Source organism: Lissotriton helveticus, chromosome 3_1 (assembly GCF_964261635.1).
Source record: "Lissotriton helveticus chromosome 3_1, aLisHel1.1, whole genome shotgun sequence".
NCBI lineage: Eukaryota > Metazoa > Chordata > Amphibia > Caudata > Salamandridae > Lissotriton > Lissotriton helveticus.
The window spans coordinates 1,496,805,543-1,496,823,966 of NC_136061.1; the positions used below are offsets into that span (position 1 = coordinate 1,496,805,543).

An 18,424-nucleotide genomic window follows, 5' to 3' on the forward strand; every position below is an offset into this window, starting at 1 on the left:
TGACAATTACAGGAATACACAGGATTATATTGCTTCTTATGAAGAGTCACCGACTTCTAAACAACTATCTCTAATAACCAGTTGCTGACATCCCTTTCAAAGTGTACTTTTAGAAGTGACATATAGTTTGCCCAGAGGAAGTTCCCTATATGGGAATGAAATGCGTTAGCTGGATTGTCTGAAATCAATGAATTTTAAAAGAAGTTTTTGAATAAAGAAGTTATTTTTCTATCTACACTGGTCTATTGGACTTTTTGAGCTGCACACCCCCATTTGTTGCATGTATTCAACAATGTGAGGGATGGAATGACCAAGATCATATCATGGGTTTACAGATTAGACTGTGTTTTAGGTACTCATATGGCATCACAATCTATTGACCTGATAGGCACATAATACTTCAAAGACAAAATTGTTTATATGTCTGGTGCCTTTTATCATATAAACAAGGCTGATAAATTTAGGTTGAAAAAACATGTTGAACAATATAGATTGCCAAAATATCAACTACACATCAGAAAGCCCACCTAATTGTTGACATACTTTAAAGTACTAAATTGAGGCAAATCAACTATTGTCTGACGTATTGCAGGATATGGGCCGTTACTGTTCTGGCTCCTGTCCTAGAATATTTGAAGACAATAATTTGATTGTGGGTTTAGGTGCTGTGCTGGCTATGTGAAGGTTGATAATGCAGTGTCTATGAACAAAATTATCAAATAGTTTTCTGTGACTAATTCCTGGCTTACTACTGAGCTTCAGTAGGAGGCACCATGCACTCCAGTGTAGTTCATTCTATTGAGTAACATGCTACATACATCAGCCTATTGTCAAACATTGATGATTTTAGTAGGCAAGCGAGTAAAGTTGAGGTGGTTAGAGGGATTTTCACAGGAGTATATCATTTTTGAAGAAGGGGGTAATTTATGATTAAAACACAGTTGTACTGGTGTCAGATAGGCGGTTTACCAGAAGATACTATCTCCTTCACACATGGCTGAAATTATGTGCTTGCGGTAAAATGAGAGCACTCACATTAGATATGAGTGCATAGTAGATGTAGGACAGCAGAGAAATATTCCATACCACCAATTTTAATTTTACTGTATGTTAGATCTGGGGGTCTCTAGTTGGCAATGGTATTCACCTTTGTCCAAATAGGGACCCTTACAGTGAAAACACAACAGATGGACACAACACAGGTTTTATAAAAATAAGTATTCTTTCTATAGACTTAACACAAGACCACAAACGACAAAAATCCACAATACTATACTTAAAGTTGACTTAAAGATGATAAAAGTTGCTTAGTTCAAGTTGATGATAAATGCGACAAAGTTCTCAACAAAGAACCTGGATGCGTAATGCAAAATGAACAAAAGGATCGCAAAAGGGGAGATGCGTTGGTTTAGTGATCCGGGGGAAATGATGCGTTGTGCCTCAATGCTTGCACAGAGTACGGGATGCATTGTGATCCTTAACGGTGTGGGGTTGATGCGTAGATTCTCGGCTTGCGGTCAGGTTGCGTTGCGCAAGATGGCGCCTCGATGCGATGATCCTGGTGCGATGCGAGAAGATGGTGCCCTTGAAGCGACGATGCGATGACGATGCGATGACGATGCGTAGACGCCCTGGCAGCCTTCCGACCACTCTGTACTTGGAGCCGCGACAGGCCCTGCGATACGCTCCTCCAGTGATGCGATGGCGACTCTCTCGATGGTGTCACGCTTCTCCAGTGATGTGACAGCAGGCAGCTTTGACGAAGACATGCTTCCTGGGAGATGCCGCGGCGGCGAGCTTCTCCGGTGATGCGACGATCTCAGCTGTGGCGGCGCCACGCTTCTTCTCGATGCGTCGCGCTTCCAGCTCCCAGCGACACGCAGGTTTTGGCAAACAGAATTCCCAGCAAAGAAACTCTGAGGGGAGCTGGAGATGAAGTCTTTTGTCCCTGAGACTTCAGAAGGAGGCAAGCACAAGTTCTAGCCTTGGAGAATATTCTGTAGATGAGGAAAGTCCTTAAAAAGTTCCTTCTCCTTTCCTTGGCAATGAAGCAACCACTGCAGGCCAACCCAGCAAACAGCACACTGGCAGAGGGGCAGTCAAACTCCTGCAGCTTCCTTGGTTCTTCTCCTTGGTAAAAGGTTTCTTGTTCCAGAAGTGATCTAAAGTTCTTGGGACTGGGTTCCAATAGTTATACCCCAAAATCCTTTCTTCTCTGAAGGCAGAAAGGCCTCTGCCTAGTTCAAATCAGTTCCTGAGCACTTTGTATACATGACCCCTTCCTTCCTTTCACAGTGCAGGGCAGAGACATCAGCTGCCCCACAGGAGGTGGAGCCAGCACAGGGGAGGCAAGGTACTGCTCTGGAGCACTTGGTTGACAAGATTCCTTCTCTCCTTTCACAGTGCCGGGCAGAGACATCAGACAAGCCACAGGAGGTGGAGCCAGCATTGTAGAGGGTAGGCCCAGCCCTGTTCAGGTCCCAGGTGCAACTCCTCCCTCCCATCTAGATGCAGATCTCTCTAGTAACCACAGGGCTGCCCCAGCCTGTCTCCTGAAATCCCGCAGCCCTGTCACTCACAAACTCCAGACAAGGAATACACAACCTAGCAGAGGCAGATCTGGACAGTTAGACAAGAAAATACCTACTTTCTAAAAGTGGTATTTTCAAACACAGAATATCAACATCAACTTTACTAAAATATGTATTTTATTACTCTGAGTTCAGGCATATCCAATTCGAATTTCTACCATGTTCCCTGAGTCAGTTAGGATTATAAGAATGTAATAATCTAACTGCCCATTCTAGCCTATGGGGAGCAGGTAGCCGTGCAATAGTGAAAAACGAAAATGGCTGTAGTTCACTATTAGGGCATGCTACACACATCAGGGCATGTCCTACCTTATACTTACAATGCACCCTGCCCTTGGGCCTACCACAGGGGTGTCTAACATGAAGCAAAGGGAAGGTTTAGGGACTGGCAAGTGGGTGCACTTGCCAAGTCGACATGGCAGTCCCAGACTGCATACAGGCCTTGCAATGGCAGGTGTGAGACACACTTTACAAGCTGCTTCTGTGGGTGGCACAACCAGTGCTGCAGGCCCACCAGCAGCATTTGATTTACAAGCCCTGGGCACACATGGTGCACTGTACTAGGGTCTGACAAGTAAATCAAATAACCATATAATGGAATCCCTAAATAGTACACCAATTTAACATAGGGAGCACTTGCACTGTGGCACTGAATAGCAGTGGCACAGTGCCCAAAGCATATAACCAGCAAAAACATATCAAAACAGAGGAAGCAATCAGTAATAAAAATGGAAGGGAGGCTCACGCCAAATAATGATGCCTGGTCTAACACTGCAAAATATAGAATCACTTATTACTCCTCTTCCCACTTAATGCCTACAATAATGTTATACCACTGATAGTAATTGTAATATTTTATTTTTCATTTTGGAACATTTGTGAACATAGCCTTAATATGCCTTGTTTTCACCTCACTAATCTTTCGGCAGCGTGGCAATGCAGTAGTTTCCTCAATATGCCACTCCTGAGAATTATTCTGCAATGGATACCATGAGTTAATGCTTCCTCACTGGAGGGACCCACATTCTTGGATTGGGCAACTAAGTTTGAGTTTACTGGATCAAGTTATTTTATTTATCAGAGAGAATTCAAACATAAAATATGTAGACAGTATGCAAAATTGCGTCTGATTTTAGCCGTTGCCTAGATATTTTTTAAATTGTATCTTTACATATAGCAGTTCTAAAGAATAATAGGCATACAGGCCCAAACTGATTAATAGTGCTTATTGAGCGAAATCATGGCTCACATAACACATATGCCACCAGTTACTGGCACGGAACCGCAGAGGGCCAAATGAGATCTAGCCTCTTGTGAATATCTATTACCTGATAGGCCGGTACACCTTAATAGATGGCTGATTATGTCACAATCACGTGTGTCATTCATGACACTAAAAGGCAGTGTCTTAGTGACATGTCATGAATATGAAACAGAATGAAATTAAGTGACATGACATTGCATACAAGTTACATAGGTGAGATAACATTTGAGAAGTCTTTGGTGGAAGTGTTGGGTCTACAAACCTTTCAGAGCCTCAGAGTCAACTAGACTTCTCAAGACTAGCATTTGACATTTAAAAGTAGGTCAGGATGTATATCACTAATAGCAACAGAGAATAAAACCTTGTAAAATCAAAAATGTGCCCATCACATATTCTCCAAAGGAAAAAACAGTCGCAAGTCCCCTATAAACATGGAATGCTCACCCTCCTTCTATGATGAAGTATCGAAGCTTATCGTTGCTATCTCGGGACGGAGTTGCGTAGCACTTGTTCAGCGTCAAGATCAGATGCGTGGAATCTGCTCCCACAACAAACACCCCCACAAACAGGACATCTCGTGTGGTGAGCACTACCTCTCCTTGCCGGTAAGGGTGCTTGTAAGATGAATTCTTATAAAGTGCCATTTTTGTAGTAAAGCTGCCGCCTTTAGTTGGGACTGTCAAGTTGATAACACTGAGGGGTGCAAGAAGATCAGTGAGTTTGACATAGAAAAACACAAGTAAAACAAAACAGGGGGGGCATTTTCAATGCACCTCACCTAAGCATTGGTCGAACTACTGAATCCAAGGAGATCTTGATATCCAGCTCATACGCACAAGAAAACTCCACGTTGATTGTTCTGTCTCTAGTGATGATGTTCCCTGTGTTGTTTGCACTCTCAATCCACACCGTATTTTTATACATTATGTGAGTGCCATTGGACTGCAGAGTGAAATAAAGTAACAGCAATCAGCTATTAAAGCATTAACAAATTATCATATAGCAAGATATCTTAAGTTAGCAGGTGTGTTTAACTTCATATTTTCACATGCTGCTTCGTCTCTAAACAGAATTAAATACTGTGCCAACATTTGGAATCTTTTAAACATGACCTACAACAGTATTTCTGAATGGCGTTGGAAGCAGGGGCGGCTGGTGACATTTGAAAGTGGTGCGGCGCAAAGTGATTTGCATACTGCACCGCAGCGAGCGAGCGCAGCGAGCGAGCCCGAACCCCATAAGGGGGGTTTGGGGTGGTTACCCCCCCAAGAAAATTTTGAAAAAAAAGAAGAAAAATCGTACATTTTCAAGCAAATTTGAGAAAGCAGGAAGGTTAATAAAGCAATTGAGAAAGTGCAGTTATTACATTAATAGATGGCATAACATAGGTAGCTGCTTATTCAGTATAACCACAGAGCTTCATACCTTCCGTCCTATTACGCTCAGGTGCTGAATTCAGACTATAAGACTTTCATGAAAATCTCAGCTCTAAGAGTAGAAGAAGTTACACAGCAGTTGGGAAACAGCCTTCACAAAGCATTGGGAACCACGCCTTACAACAATAACAATTTATTTTTGAAACACTAGGGTAATCAAATAAAGACTGTGGGGAAAAAACATAATGCTCCAATTTTTTCCTTGCAGTTTGCATGCAGCTCTTACATGACAGGTAATAGCTCGCTGGTGTATGTTAGGATTTTAACTTAGAAACTGCAAGTAACAAAAGGATCTCTCTGACAAAAGCAGTGACTCACTGACCTATTTACATCATATGCATTTTGTGATCTGCATCAGGTATATGTTCTTTGCAGCAGGCACATTAACCTTCTGCGCTGCCGCCTGCTGCTATTTCACTACTGGGACCACAAACATAGTCTGGCAGACTGCCAACGCTCCTACATATATAGGCCAACAACTGATGTTTCTATTTTTTGTTTTATATAGCGAAGTGCAAGTGCATCATGTGGTCATGCTGAAAGTAAAAAAATTATTACACCACTTTTAAAAAACATAGGATCGACGTGTCTTTGTAAAGTACATATTCAGTCTCCTGCAGTGGGGTAGATGTTTCACACAAAAACCACTATGCTTGATGAAAGCATTCACCACACCATCGTCAGCCAGAGGTAAATATTTAGTAGCTGCCCTGTGCATGGACCGCTCCCGCCCTGCCCCTGTGAAGACGCTGGACGTCTCTCACCCATTGAAGCTTCCTGAGATCTTACCACTGGGAGTGAGACCTATCCCTCTCACCTCCCTCGTTTAACTCATCCATACAGGCATGGGCATTGCCTCCTATAGACCCCAGTAGGTTCACCAGCTTGAAATACCCCGATCGCCCTTCAAAAAAAGGTTTATTTGTTGTTAAAGGCACCAGCATTCCCACCACTGCTCCACCCTTCTTAGAGAGTTAAGACGGGTGAGAGTTAGGGGTGAGAGGGCTGCTGAGCGTCTTCACCCATTCATAAGTATCTGACAGGGGAGGCTATGCCCTACCCTTTATTGGCCCCTCGTAAACAGGCTCTAGAACTCGCCTAACTAATTGTTGTTTAATACTGGCTGGAGCAGAAGAATGCAAACGGACACAACACCCTATTGCCCGCTTTTCCTCTTATGCTTTTTTTCCATTTGGGAACACGTGACGGTAGCTGTCTGGGAGTCTGCATGGTGTTGGTGTCAGATTGAGTTGTGCGCCACTGTGCCTTCTATTACCAATCTCGCTGCACTTGTAGTAATAATATTTTTTGTTTGTGTGCTGAGTTCACTTCTGAGGCAAATCATTATTGGCCCTGTAAATTAACATAACTAGCGCAGACGGATAAGAAAGTGCGCTGCATTCACATAATACGACCGACATGCCACGTACTGACAAGTGGCCATAAACCTATATGTTTCACTTACTGTATTTGTGCCTCGCTTAAATTACACATACCGTGCCTAACATTCAGCATGTGACGCAGTTCTATACATCATAAGATACTATGCACAAACAAATACATCATGCAGAGCAGAGGCAGTTTGGGAATCAAATATGGCGAATGAAGGCTCATTGGAATGTGGTTGTGACTTCCAGCTCTTCCTGTGATGGAAGAAGAATAGAATAAAGAGCTATGGACTCTGTGCTAAAATCAAATTAATGACGCCATTATAATACACATACTTACTGCTTGCAAAGTGCCCCTTTGGTTGCAGAGACATCAGTATTAAATCAGGGCCGATTTGGGTGGCGGGGCACTTTTCCAGCAAACTGAGAGGCTGTCTCTTGTCCGAAAGGAAATATGTTCTGTATTTACATATTAATATATAATACTGCAGTTTTTATATTTTAATATTCAGCACAGAGGACACTGCTGCGCTGATGCAAGCCTACGATCAGTGACCCTAGCACCGCGGGGGCATCAGGACAGGTGGGCAGAGGTGGCAATGCAGACACCGGTGGCACAGAGGACAGTGCAATTTATGTAACAACAGTAAGTAAGAAGAACTAACTGAGATACTCACTAAAAAGAGACAAGTACTACTGTCTGCTTTGACTACCTTGTTGGGATGCGTGCTGCTGTGCTGTAGTTCACTCCCGGGCTCTGACTAGCACAAAGACACACTGTTTAGCTGCTCTTCTAGGCTGGAGAACAATCCCTCTCGCCAGCGAGCCTTTTAATAGCCCATACCTGCTGGGAAGAGCCGAGAAGCGTAGCAGTAGGGAGCCGAGGAGGTAGGTGATGCAGCTAGGTGCCGGGGCGACTACTGGGTGTTGGTATGTCTATGACCGGTGGTTTAACGGATGTGAGCGGATTTTGGATGGGGTCCCTGGAGTGCTGGCTGTGGAGTGTTTGGGGGTGTTGGACGGGGATGGAAGGCCCAGGAGTGGTTGCTGCACAGAAGAGAGGTGTGTAATGGGCAGGCTGGTTGTCCCATTAGGGTGTTTGCAGAAAGCTGAGTGGATTTTGGATTGGAGTCTTTGAAGGGGTGCTGAATGGGGCTTGGAAGGTAATGGGCGGCGAGGGGAAGGGGCTACATGGTGCAGAGTGTGTATCTGATGCAGGTGGGATTGGCTTATTGGAGGGTGCTCAGCCGGGTATTTCCCTCGTGCAGGCTTCTCTGTGTTTGGGTATGATGAAGTGAAGATGGATGCCGCTCGGTTGTCTCTTCCTCGCCTCCAGTGCGAATATAGCCCCTGTCTGGCAACTGCCACCACTAGGCACTTGAACCCGTGTAAACTCCCATGTCTGATGCCAGCCTGCGGGTAGGTTTCCAGGCAACCAGTTTGAGTGTCAGTACGTGCCTCTGGTCCAGGGCTCCCTGACTACTGAGTCAGTAGTCAGGGAGCCCTGGACCAGAGGCATGTGGAGGAGCGGTGTAGAGGGAGAGGGAAGTGGAGGAGCTCAGAACGAGGATGGCGATGCCGTCATGCCGAGACACAATCAGAGTGAGAAGGGAAGGAGAGAGAGCGATCAGAGACAGACGGGGCGATTGTGACTCCCCCACTATTGGTGAAAGCCTTAAGTGCTTTCATTGCTCACCTCTCAGAAGCATGAAGAGCCACTCAAGCTGTAGAATGTTGCATGACATCAGGAGAACAGCAAGTGCATGGAGGGAGTAATATGATCACAGAAATAACGGATTATCGATACTGCGCAACTTGGTAATAAAACAACTAAAATTGGTGACATTTATTACACCAATTCGTTAACCATCTGTCAATCCTCTCTTCCATATCAGGTGTTTTGCTGAGACAAACCCCGAACTCATCATCACTCACTCATCCACTGTTCTCGAAAATGCCATGATCAACTCCCCAACCCCGAGCTCCTTTGTGTGTTGCTTCTCCCCTGAAAACCTCTCCCACTCCCAGTGTTGCTTTTCCCACCCTCGCAACCATCCCATTGCTTCTTGGCTCTCTCTTCATCCATTTTATTTATTCTTAAAGCCCCCTCCCTTTCTGCGCAATTTGTAATCAGGGCCTCAAAGTCTGCTCAGTCCCGGACAAACGCGACTGATTAATTAGTTACCCTGGCTGCAGAGTTACAGACACAAAACCTAACTCGTCATGTGGCAAGTGGAGAAACACCACTCCCTATCAGAAATTATCCCTGGGGAGTCTACAGAGTGTGCCTTGCAGAAAGTGGCTGGCTATGTTTCAAAAGAGCTCTGGATGTACGTACCCAGCACGCACAGTCCTTGTCATGTGATACCTTAAAGTTGGCAGATGCGGTCTAGCCTTTAGTGTCTACTGTAACTTACTGAAGTAAGTAGTCTGGTGTTGATGACGACGGTCACACGGGTCGAGAGGAGAGGAGACTGGAGAGTCGAGAGAGAAAGCACAGGCTGAGGCTGGCTGTCTGATGCGCACACTCCACACACCACGAGACGAGTCCCAGGGCCCCAGAACCAGATCCAACATCAGCAGCGCTGCGCGCCGCGAAATGGCCAATCACTGCATGACTACATGAAGTCAGACACAGTGATTGGCCATTATGCAGTGCGGCTGAGCCACCCACACGGGCATCCAATAATGGATTGCCCTGCCCTGCTGCAACGTGACCGGCTAATCCTGGCGCTGCATGCAGCGCCAGGATTGGCTAGGGGGGAACTGTGGATCGCCCTGTCGCCCTTGTTAACGCCGGGGGCTGCCGCCGGTTCAACCAGCACCCCCCTGGTCACTCGCTAATGGGGGAACTTTAATGCGCATGCTCGGGCTAGTTTCAGCCCCAAGCAGCACTTGCGCGCTGAGGTACCTGGGGCCAGATGTAGGTAATTCCGAATGACCTACTCTTAAATACCGAATCATACCGAATCGGTATTTAAGAGTAGGTAAATTGGAAGTAGGCAGATGTAGGTAAATTTTATTTTTCAATTACCGAATCTGTAACATTCGGTATTTACCGATTCTGTAAATACCGAATCGGTATTTCCCATTGATTCCTATGGGCCTTGAAGCCCAAAGAAATCAATGGGAAATACCGATTCGGTATTTACAGAATCGGTAAATACCGAATCCAGGCAGGGGGAACGGGGTGTCACTTTGACACCCTGTAGCACCCCAATTGCAGGCTTGTGTGCCATGTGGCACACATACATGCCCTAAGGGCATGTCTGTGTGTCACATGGCATAGGAGTACATGCACAGATGTGCATGTACACTGGAATTCGGTATTTTACCACCCAATAGGATTGGGTGGCAAAATAAGAAATCCTAAGGGCCTGTGGCACTGCAAACTGTGCCACCTACATATGGATGAACAGTATCGGTATATTTACCGATTCGGAAAAATACCGAAGTGGTAAATTTACCGAATCGGTAAATATACCGATTCTGTAAATTCCGAGCCACCTACATGTCAAAAGCCAAATACCGGTCGGTAACGGCCGCAATCGGCCGTTACAGACCGGTATTTGGTGACCTACATCTGGCCCTTAGTGTCTGCTGCACAACAAATGTACGTCACGTGGACGGTCACAAGCAGCGTAGCAGCAGTCCAGACCAGCCCCCCTGCGTGCAGCACTCCCGTTTAAGTTGGGTGCTGCCCGGATTCCCGACGGCACTCTGATAAAAATGATGATTTATTTTTACAAGAATGTGACAATTATTTTCCTTGCAGCCGCGGGTCCATGGGCTAGTGGGGCTCCGCCCCCACGCCCCAATGGACGCACGCGGCTGGTTGGAAGTTTACCCACACATGGGATAACTTTAGAACATTTGTCTAAACAATTGACATTTTAGGACTTAGTGTGCTATATTAGTTAGAGAATTTTATTTATTTTACTCTTAAACATGTCTTTGGTTGTTGGTGCTTTCAGACATGCATGTAAGTGGCCCCTGGGCTGCAAGATTTATCTTCGACTGAGAATATTTTCTTCTGAACAAAGGCACCTTTACATAATGAGGCTGCATCACACAGCATTGATTGAACCCAATGCACTCAATATCAGCATGGCAGTGGCTATCCTACAATCTACAGGCCTCTTTTTCGTTTTTGTATTAAGTAGTGTGGTTAGACATTATCAAGAAGTATTACCATGGTATTTATATGTTGTGATGAGAAATTGCTAGCAGTAATGAAGTAAAGGCATTTGAGACCAACTTCCTTTAAGCAAGTGTTATCCAATTGATGGTCACTTAAACCTAATGTCATTAATGATGTAAGGCGTCTGGCTAATTAATGCCATGATTTAATTTAGATAGGAGGTAGCAGTGTTTGGAAATCTAATTACTGGAACATTTTACTCATACTAATGCCAACTCTAACCCTTAAAAGTTTGATTAGTTTCTGTTTTAACTAATGCATCATTTTTAACTCAAACCTAAAATAATCCTAGCCTTTAAATAATTAAAAGTCAATTCAATAAAATTAAATAAATATCCTTATTGTATAACTTAGTCTAATCTTAATCTATTTTTACATAAATTTAATTCAACTTAATTAAAATATCTAAAAGATTTGTTATATGTTATAACTTCATAAAACACATTACTTTTGTTATGTTTTAATGGTATTGCTATATTTTAATTATACCTTCCCCTCTACTGAATTACATTTACCTTTAACGATGAAGAGTTCCTCATTGTTAGCAGAAGTGTAAAAACAAATTACTAATCTACCCATTAGGAGACCCTATTATCACACATTCCATAGCAAATGGAGTCATATATTGCCAAAAAAGAAAATTAATATGCTGGCCACTATTGAAAAAAAGTAATCATTAAATGTAAATGTGTAAGCGTAGGTTCAAATATGCTTTTTTAGACTTAATGCAATTTTTCTTGAGTACACAAATGGTAAAATCAATAAAACATCAAACCATAATATCTAGATGCTAAGTAGATATAGGTGCAACTGGAACATTGGTATGAATCTTTGGTTCTCTATTTGCTTAGATATCCTCTTCAGCCCCTGCAGTCTTAACTAGATTTTTTTGTCAAATACTGGTGGCGACACCGTTTGTGCATTCTGCATCGCAGATCATGAAATGACATAGTCACTCTGGGACTCTCTGACTCTCTCAACTTGGCTGCTTTTTAGAGTCTGGCTGGACAGCGCAACTGTCAACACACATTTATGTGAGAACCACCAAGAGCGGGGCTTTGACTCAGTCCACATTTTGGGAGCCTGGAGTACATGTTTTGATTGGGCAGAAGTTGTATTCTTCCACAAAATAAATCTTGCCCTCCTCGCAGCTATGATCATTTTGTTTATTTATCTAGCTGCCTGAGCTTGAACTTTCAGGGAAACACACATGACATTGTAATGCTATTGAAGTGTCTTAGCTAATTGGATAATTTATGTTGTTTTTCTCTGGCAGCAGCACAGATGGTAGGAGGGCAATCAGCACCCTACATCGTTTTTTAATTATTCTGACTTGACAGTGCAATTTTCTCGTGACCTTTTAACCAACACCAATATTACTCTATAGTTCATTGGTTCCAGACAGATACATATCCATTCTCATGTAATCAACTTGTAACAAACACTAATTGTTCACAAGGTCTGTTTGCACAACGAGTCGTGCGTGAATTACACACGGGCACACTGTCTTTTACGGGCATTTCTTTTGGTGTTCCTCACTCTTATTTCCCCTTCACACATTCTTTTTATGACATGTATTCTGTCTAAACTGCCAGCATGCAGGTATGTGTTCAGCACTGAACCACACATGGATACTGATGGCACTGTTACTTCATGTACTGATACCTAGTCTTCTCAATTTTGTAGACATTGAGCCCCGGATGAAGGGCAGTCGCCCGAAATGCATTTGGCACATGGGTGCATATACCAGTGATTCATCACCATGAGAAATTGTGACTGTCGTTATGATGGAATAACACAGTACTTTTCTAACAATTCATTGAAGTATTGAATACAAATTCGAAGAATTTCTTTAAAAAGGATCAATTGATTGATTTTGCATTGTTTGAATGCTGGTCAGGGACGGCCCTCACGCGTGAAGTCAGCGCAGCCTTATAATACTTGTCATTACCATGTAACATTCCTTTAAAGCCAGACCTATTGGCATTGCCAAAGCTTTTTAACTGTGCTAATTGTAACATACTTTCTGTTGGTGAGCTACTCACTCATTGCTTTCAAAGTATCCGCCCTAATGCTGTTTTCTTAATTCATCAAAACTAAAAGTGTATTTCCTAAGAGTTTAAGGGAAATTGGACTGTTTCATAATGAAGAAATAATGTGCCACTCAATATTTAATGGCATATTAGAAGTAAAGCCTCTAAGCAGTTGCAAAGTATGATCTTTGAGGACAGTCCTGGAGGGTGCTTGTGGGCAGAGCCTCATCTCTCCACAGTTCTCAATGATATATGCTGGACAACAGAATCAAAGATTCACTTTCTCACCTGGACAACGTTCCCACAGTTTCCCTTTGTGTTATTAATCTGAAACGAGATGAAGTCTTCCCCCTCGATGCCTGGGCAATGGCGGTCATTGATGCGCACACCTTCTCGTTCAAAGCCAAGCTGAAAAAGCTTGCACTTTGATATGGAAACTTCCATCTGGGCAGCTTTACAAATCACCTCAGCATCGATGATATCATGTGTGTCTACAAAAAACCAACAAATAATGAGATGGGACATGAATTAAATTTCTATATTTTCAATCACCTCTACTACAAAAGGTTTACTTATATCTAAAAATCCAAGTTCCTATGTAATAATAGATCTCTTTGCCCTGGCTGTACCAATATCGAAAAGGCCTACTTGTTACTCCCTATTACAGAAAGACCTCAAGCCCCTATCACTAATGATTTCCAGATCTTTCAGGTTGTCTTTCAGCTTTGTTTATTAATGTGTGTTTTTCCATCAAACGCATGAATGAATTTTCCTGATCTGTGATTTAAAATCTTTGGTCTTTTTATGCATATTTTTTATTTGGTTTTAAAATGGGTAGATGTGGATATTCACACAACCTTGCAGAAAGCTGTCAATCCAATAGCAGTGTTAACACTTGCAATTAGCTTTATATGAATGTTAATCATATTACAAAGATGAAAAGAGACTGACACCTCAATTAATTGTAAGCAATGATTTAAATTAAGTAACAACAAAAATGCTCTAACAGTGATTCACAAACAACTCACTTTACCAATGGACACAACACAAAGAAAAACAAGTGAGAACATCTTTACATTTTCAACATAGTAACTCAAACAGCAGCAGTGGTGCGCACTTGAATATCCAAGGGTATTAATATGAGTTTGGTGGTGCTGGAGCAGGACCGCCCTGCTCCAGCACTGCCAAACCTGTGTAGGAACCACCCACCAAATCAGGAGTTTTCTACCGTCTGGCGGGTGGTTGTTTGGAGTTCCCAGGATGGTGTTTATGAAATAGACACCACAATGGGAACATCAAAGGCAGAACCTGCACAGCATGGACTGCTGCAGTCCATGCCATGCAGGTACTGGTGTGCATGCATACAAGGGGGCACATGCTGTGCCCCCCTGTATGCATCAACACGGCCTGAGGCACCAGGGTGCCTTGTAGGGCCTCCTTTGTTTTCTCACTGCCACACTTTTCATGGCAGTAGCACGGCCATGAAAAGTGTGGTGGTAAGGAAACTTGTAATATGCTTGGCTGGGCTCTGGCGGGCCTGCCAAGTATATTGCGGCCTCAAGACCACTGCACCACCACCAGGGATCTGTGATCCATGGCGGTTGCGGAGGTCCCAGGGCAGTCGGTGGCCTCAGGGAAGCCCAATGGCACTGGGCCTATTAGGGCAGTCCGAAGACTGCCACCACTTCACCCCCGTTAGTCTGGCAGTCTGTGAACCGCCAGACTCTTAATAAGCCCCCAAGTTTATAAATGTAGGACGAAGGGGTAGAGAGAGATACCTTTTGTGGTAGGTGGGCAGAATACCCATGTCACTCTCTCATCTTTATTCAGTCCTTTACTTATTGCATTCCAACACACAAGGCCAGTGGACATTTCAGGTCTGTCCCTCAAAGCTGCCTGTTTGCTCAGATTATTTTTATTCATGCTTTCAAAATATTATTTGTAGATTTTTACTCTGTTACTTCTGTCATTTCCATCTGGTATTTGCGGATGCTAAGTAACGCAACTACTTTCACCACTGCAGAAATCATTATGTTTTAATACTCTCCAAACATCAGCTGTCACCAACACCCAAAATTCGTCCATGCACCAGGAATTGATACAGCTCACAATGTGCACCATACAAGTTAATTTTGTGACTTCTCTTCACTCAGACTGGAGTCTCCACAAGCAACACTGCATGTTCATGTACTTCTCTCTTCCTGTAAACTAGGTCACATGTCTTTTTTTAATTCTACCTACGTTTAAGGAGAATTTGCTGCTTTTCTGCTCTGTTTTAAAACAGCGGGGAGCAAGACAGGAACCATCACTTTGGCAACCAGCAATAATTTTTTGCAATTTATTTTAGATGCAATCACATTTCCATGCACGATTTGCTCAAATCTTTGGCCTTCATATTGTAGGTCTATTATGCTATACTGTACCATTTCCATAGGCTGGAGGCTCCATGCAACCACACAGTTCCCCTCCATTGTCCAGTTCACAGCTCCGGTTTGGGCAATCTGCACCCACACAGGGATCTTCAATCACTCCTGCTAAAGAGGAGAAGACAACAACAAAAACTTGGTTTCTACACAAAATGTCCATTAAGGGTAAATGCGAGCAAAAAACTATATACTACCCTGGAGTTAGACCTTTTCCGTCCAAATATGTGCTCTTTTGCCGATTTTTAGCCTGTGCAGTAAAGGAGTGTGACTGGGCAGTAATCCAATTACAAAGTTTTCCCTTTCAGTAGCAGGCACCGGTAATATTTTTTTTTTATGTAGTGCCTCACAAAGCACATAGTTAGGCCTGGGGGGTGATCTCCACTCCATTCGCGGAGTTTGTAGAGGTTTCTGCTCTCTGCACTCTGCGGAGTGTTGAAAACTCGGCTGTGCCTATTTGAAGCAGAGTTTTTCCCCCGCTCGCACTCACCATCGGTAAGGTGCCGAGAGCAATCTACTGATCGAGTGGCAGGAATACCAGCGCAAACAGCAGTTCTTGTTGTGTTGTGGGCCCTAGGCCCTCATTAGCGTAATCAATAGACACGGACATTCCGATGTATGGTGGGTTAATGAGCCACGAGCTCGTGCGCTCGGCTCCTTTAATTAACTGTGTCACGTGACTCGTGACACAGTGGTGGGTGGGTGTACAGTGTAAGATCACATCCTGCAAACAATTAGAATGTGTCCAGCAGGACACAACATTCCTCCCAAAATTTGATAAAAATTAAGGAAAGGCAAATTCCAAACCTGTGGGAGGAAATACATAAATATACAATAGTTACAAATCTAAAATGAGTCTCTTCAGCTCACACTCCTCCGCTTGCGGAACCCCGCTGAGTTTTAATGTCACTTCGCAGAATTTCGCTACTACGCCCAGTCCTGTACACTCATCTCTAGACATAATGCACAGACCAGAGTGTAAAATATCTATGCCAGTGATTGCATATTTGGTGATTGGATGAACATTTTTTGGGCCCATCTGTATTACACATGTCTTGACTGAGTGACACACACTGCAGTATAAAGTCAAGCATGTTCCTTGATAGCATATACAAATGTTTGACAAGAAAGCAATTAAAATATTTCAGCTACTACTAATGTAACACATCTTTATGCCTAACCACTTTTCAAATTAATTGTTATGAAAGGAATAATAGAGAAATATTACTTCTACCGATATCGCTAATGAGAACCAAAGGGTTACCAAGCAAAGTCGGGGTCAAAGAGCGGTTTCTCTGGGACATTTCAGTTTGCGTGTCACTTTCACGTAAAATATACCTGTTATTGATTCCCTGCACTTGTCTTAAATTGAATTGTGACCTGCAATTCTTAGTGATGGAACCTCGAATCTGAAACTACTTGCCAATCGAAGATAAAACTAAACCCACATAGCATAGCTTTAGGTAACTGGTAAAAATCTGTGTGTGTCAGAAATAAGCTCTAGGGTTCGGCCTTACTCAACTTGTTCTGCCAGCGTCAACACAATGTTGTAACCAATATACGTGGGGGGTTTGTATTTTTTCGGCTAGGTCCAACTAGAAACTGTTCAGTTTGTGAAGCATAAAATCAAACAAAATTAAATATATACGTATGTCAATGAGTTCTTAAAACAATGTGTAAATAGCGGTCGGTTATCGTTGGCGAGGTCTGTTTAGGTGCATTTGGCCGCAAGTCAGATGAAGATCCTTTGATACTCTCAAAGAGCACCAGATCCCTGACTAGCCGGTGATGAACAGCTCCCTGCTAGTCGGAGTTCTAGTGCTCTAGGAGAGTAAGGGTCCCTACTTGACTTACAGCAGAATGCACCTTAAAAGTGTACCTTGCACATGTGCAAGGACTGCTCTCAGCTTGGAAGTATGTATTTTCAAACACTCCTCATTGGCCTGATTTCTAGCACAGTCCCTAAAGTGAACGGTGAGCAGCTTTGGAGAGGATTCTGTAGCTTCAGAAAGAAACAGCTTTTGCTGTTTGGCCATTTATGATAGCACGTGTTGCAATCTGGCATCCTTGTTAGCCATTTTTGTTGGCCCAGTAAGTCAACAGCCTAAAATGGCCTTAGAGTTGCATGTTATGTTATTATTATGTTATTTTAATTTATTACGTGCTCGAATCCACCCCGAAAGGCTATCTTATGTAAGACAAGGGCAGAGGACAGGCTAGAATTGAACTAAAATAGGTGGGTCTTAAGTGCCTTCCTAGAAAGAAAATGGTTTTCACAGAGACAAATTTGTGTGGGCAAATTATTCCTAAGATGTGGGCAAGGAACGAGAAGGATCTTCAGCCTGCCCAGGCCTTCTTAAACCTGGGGACTTTAAGCAGAGCTTTATCACAGGATCTGAGGGGGGAACGTCGTTTACGATGCAACTTTTAGCATGCAGTGCTATTACAACGGGTCTTTAAATCGCATTCTATTACAATCCATGACTCCGGGGGGCGCTCAAGGATAGGGAATACTTTTAATTTACTATCCAACACCTTCCCTAGTGTCAACGGGGACTGGTGTTGGAATAGTACATTAAAATATTCACTATCCAACACCCCTTTCTGTTATGCGTTGTAAAAGAATGCGTTATAAAAACCGCATTGTTACTGCATGAGTGCTAAAAGCATGCGTTGTAACAACGTACATCCGTGGGTTAGGCAGCTTTTTTACCGGAAGCCAGTGTAGAGACTGCAGAAGTGGGGCTGTGGCCGAGAGCGGAGGGAGGTTGCAGACAAGGTGCGCGGCAGTGTTTTAGACCACCTGAAAGTTTGGATAATAGATTCTCATTGATAGAAGCCATGTGTGAGTTGCCGTAATCAAGGAGTCTGATTACCAAGGCTTGAGCCAAGGTTTTCCAAGAGGAAAGTGGTAATAGAGGGAAAACACTTCTCAGCAGACATAGCATATGGAAGCAGGACCCTGTGGTGGCAACAATGTGTTCTTTCATACAAAGAGATTGATCTAAGCGGACACCAAGGTTTTTTACTACCAATTTGGGTGAAGGGCTGGGGCCCAACTCAGCTGGCCACCATTCTTGACCCCAAA

The 18,424-nt window shown here is 43.4% G+C and overlaps 1 protein-coding gene across 1 annotated transcript in view; it reads right to left on the minus strand.

Annotated features, from left to right (window-relative positions):
* The window catches only part of TECTA (tectorin alpha), a 386,873-nt gene that overhangs the window by 25,771 nt on the left and 342,678 nt on the right, over window positions 1-18,424 (minus strand). Inside the window, exons 17-20 of the mRNA XM_078682151.1 lie at window positions 15,337-15,447; window positions 13,202-13,404; window positions 4,634-4,797; window positions 4,300-4,548 (exon numbers count right to left, since the gene is read on the minus strand). Of these exons, the coding sequence (XP_078538277.1) occupies window positions 4,300-4,548; window positions 4,634-4,797; window positions 13,202-13,404; window positions 15,337-15,447 (727 nt within the window). The remainder of the gene's footprint in view (window positions 1-4,299; window positions 4,549-4,633; window positions 4,798-13,201; window positions 13,405-15,336; window positions 15,448-18,424) is intronic.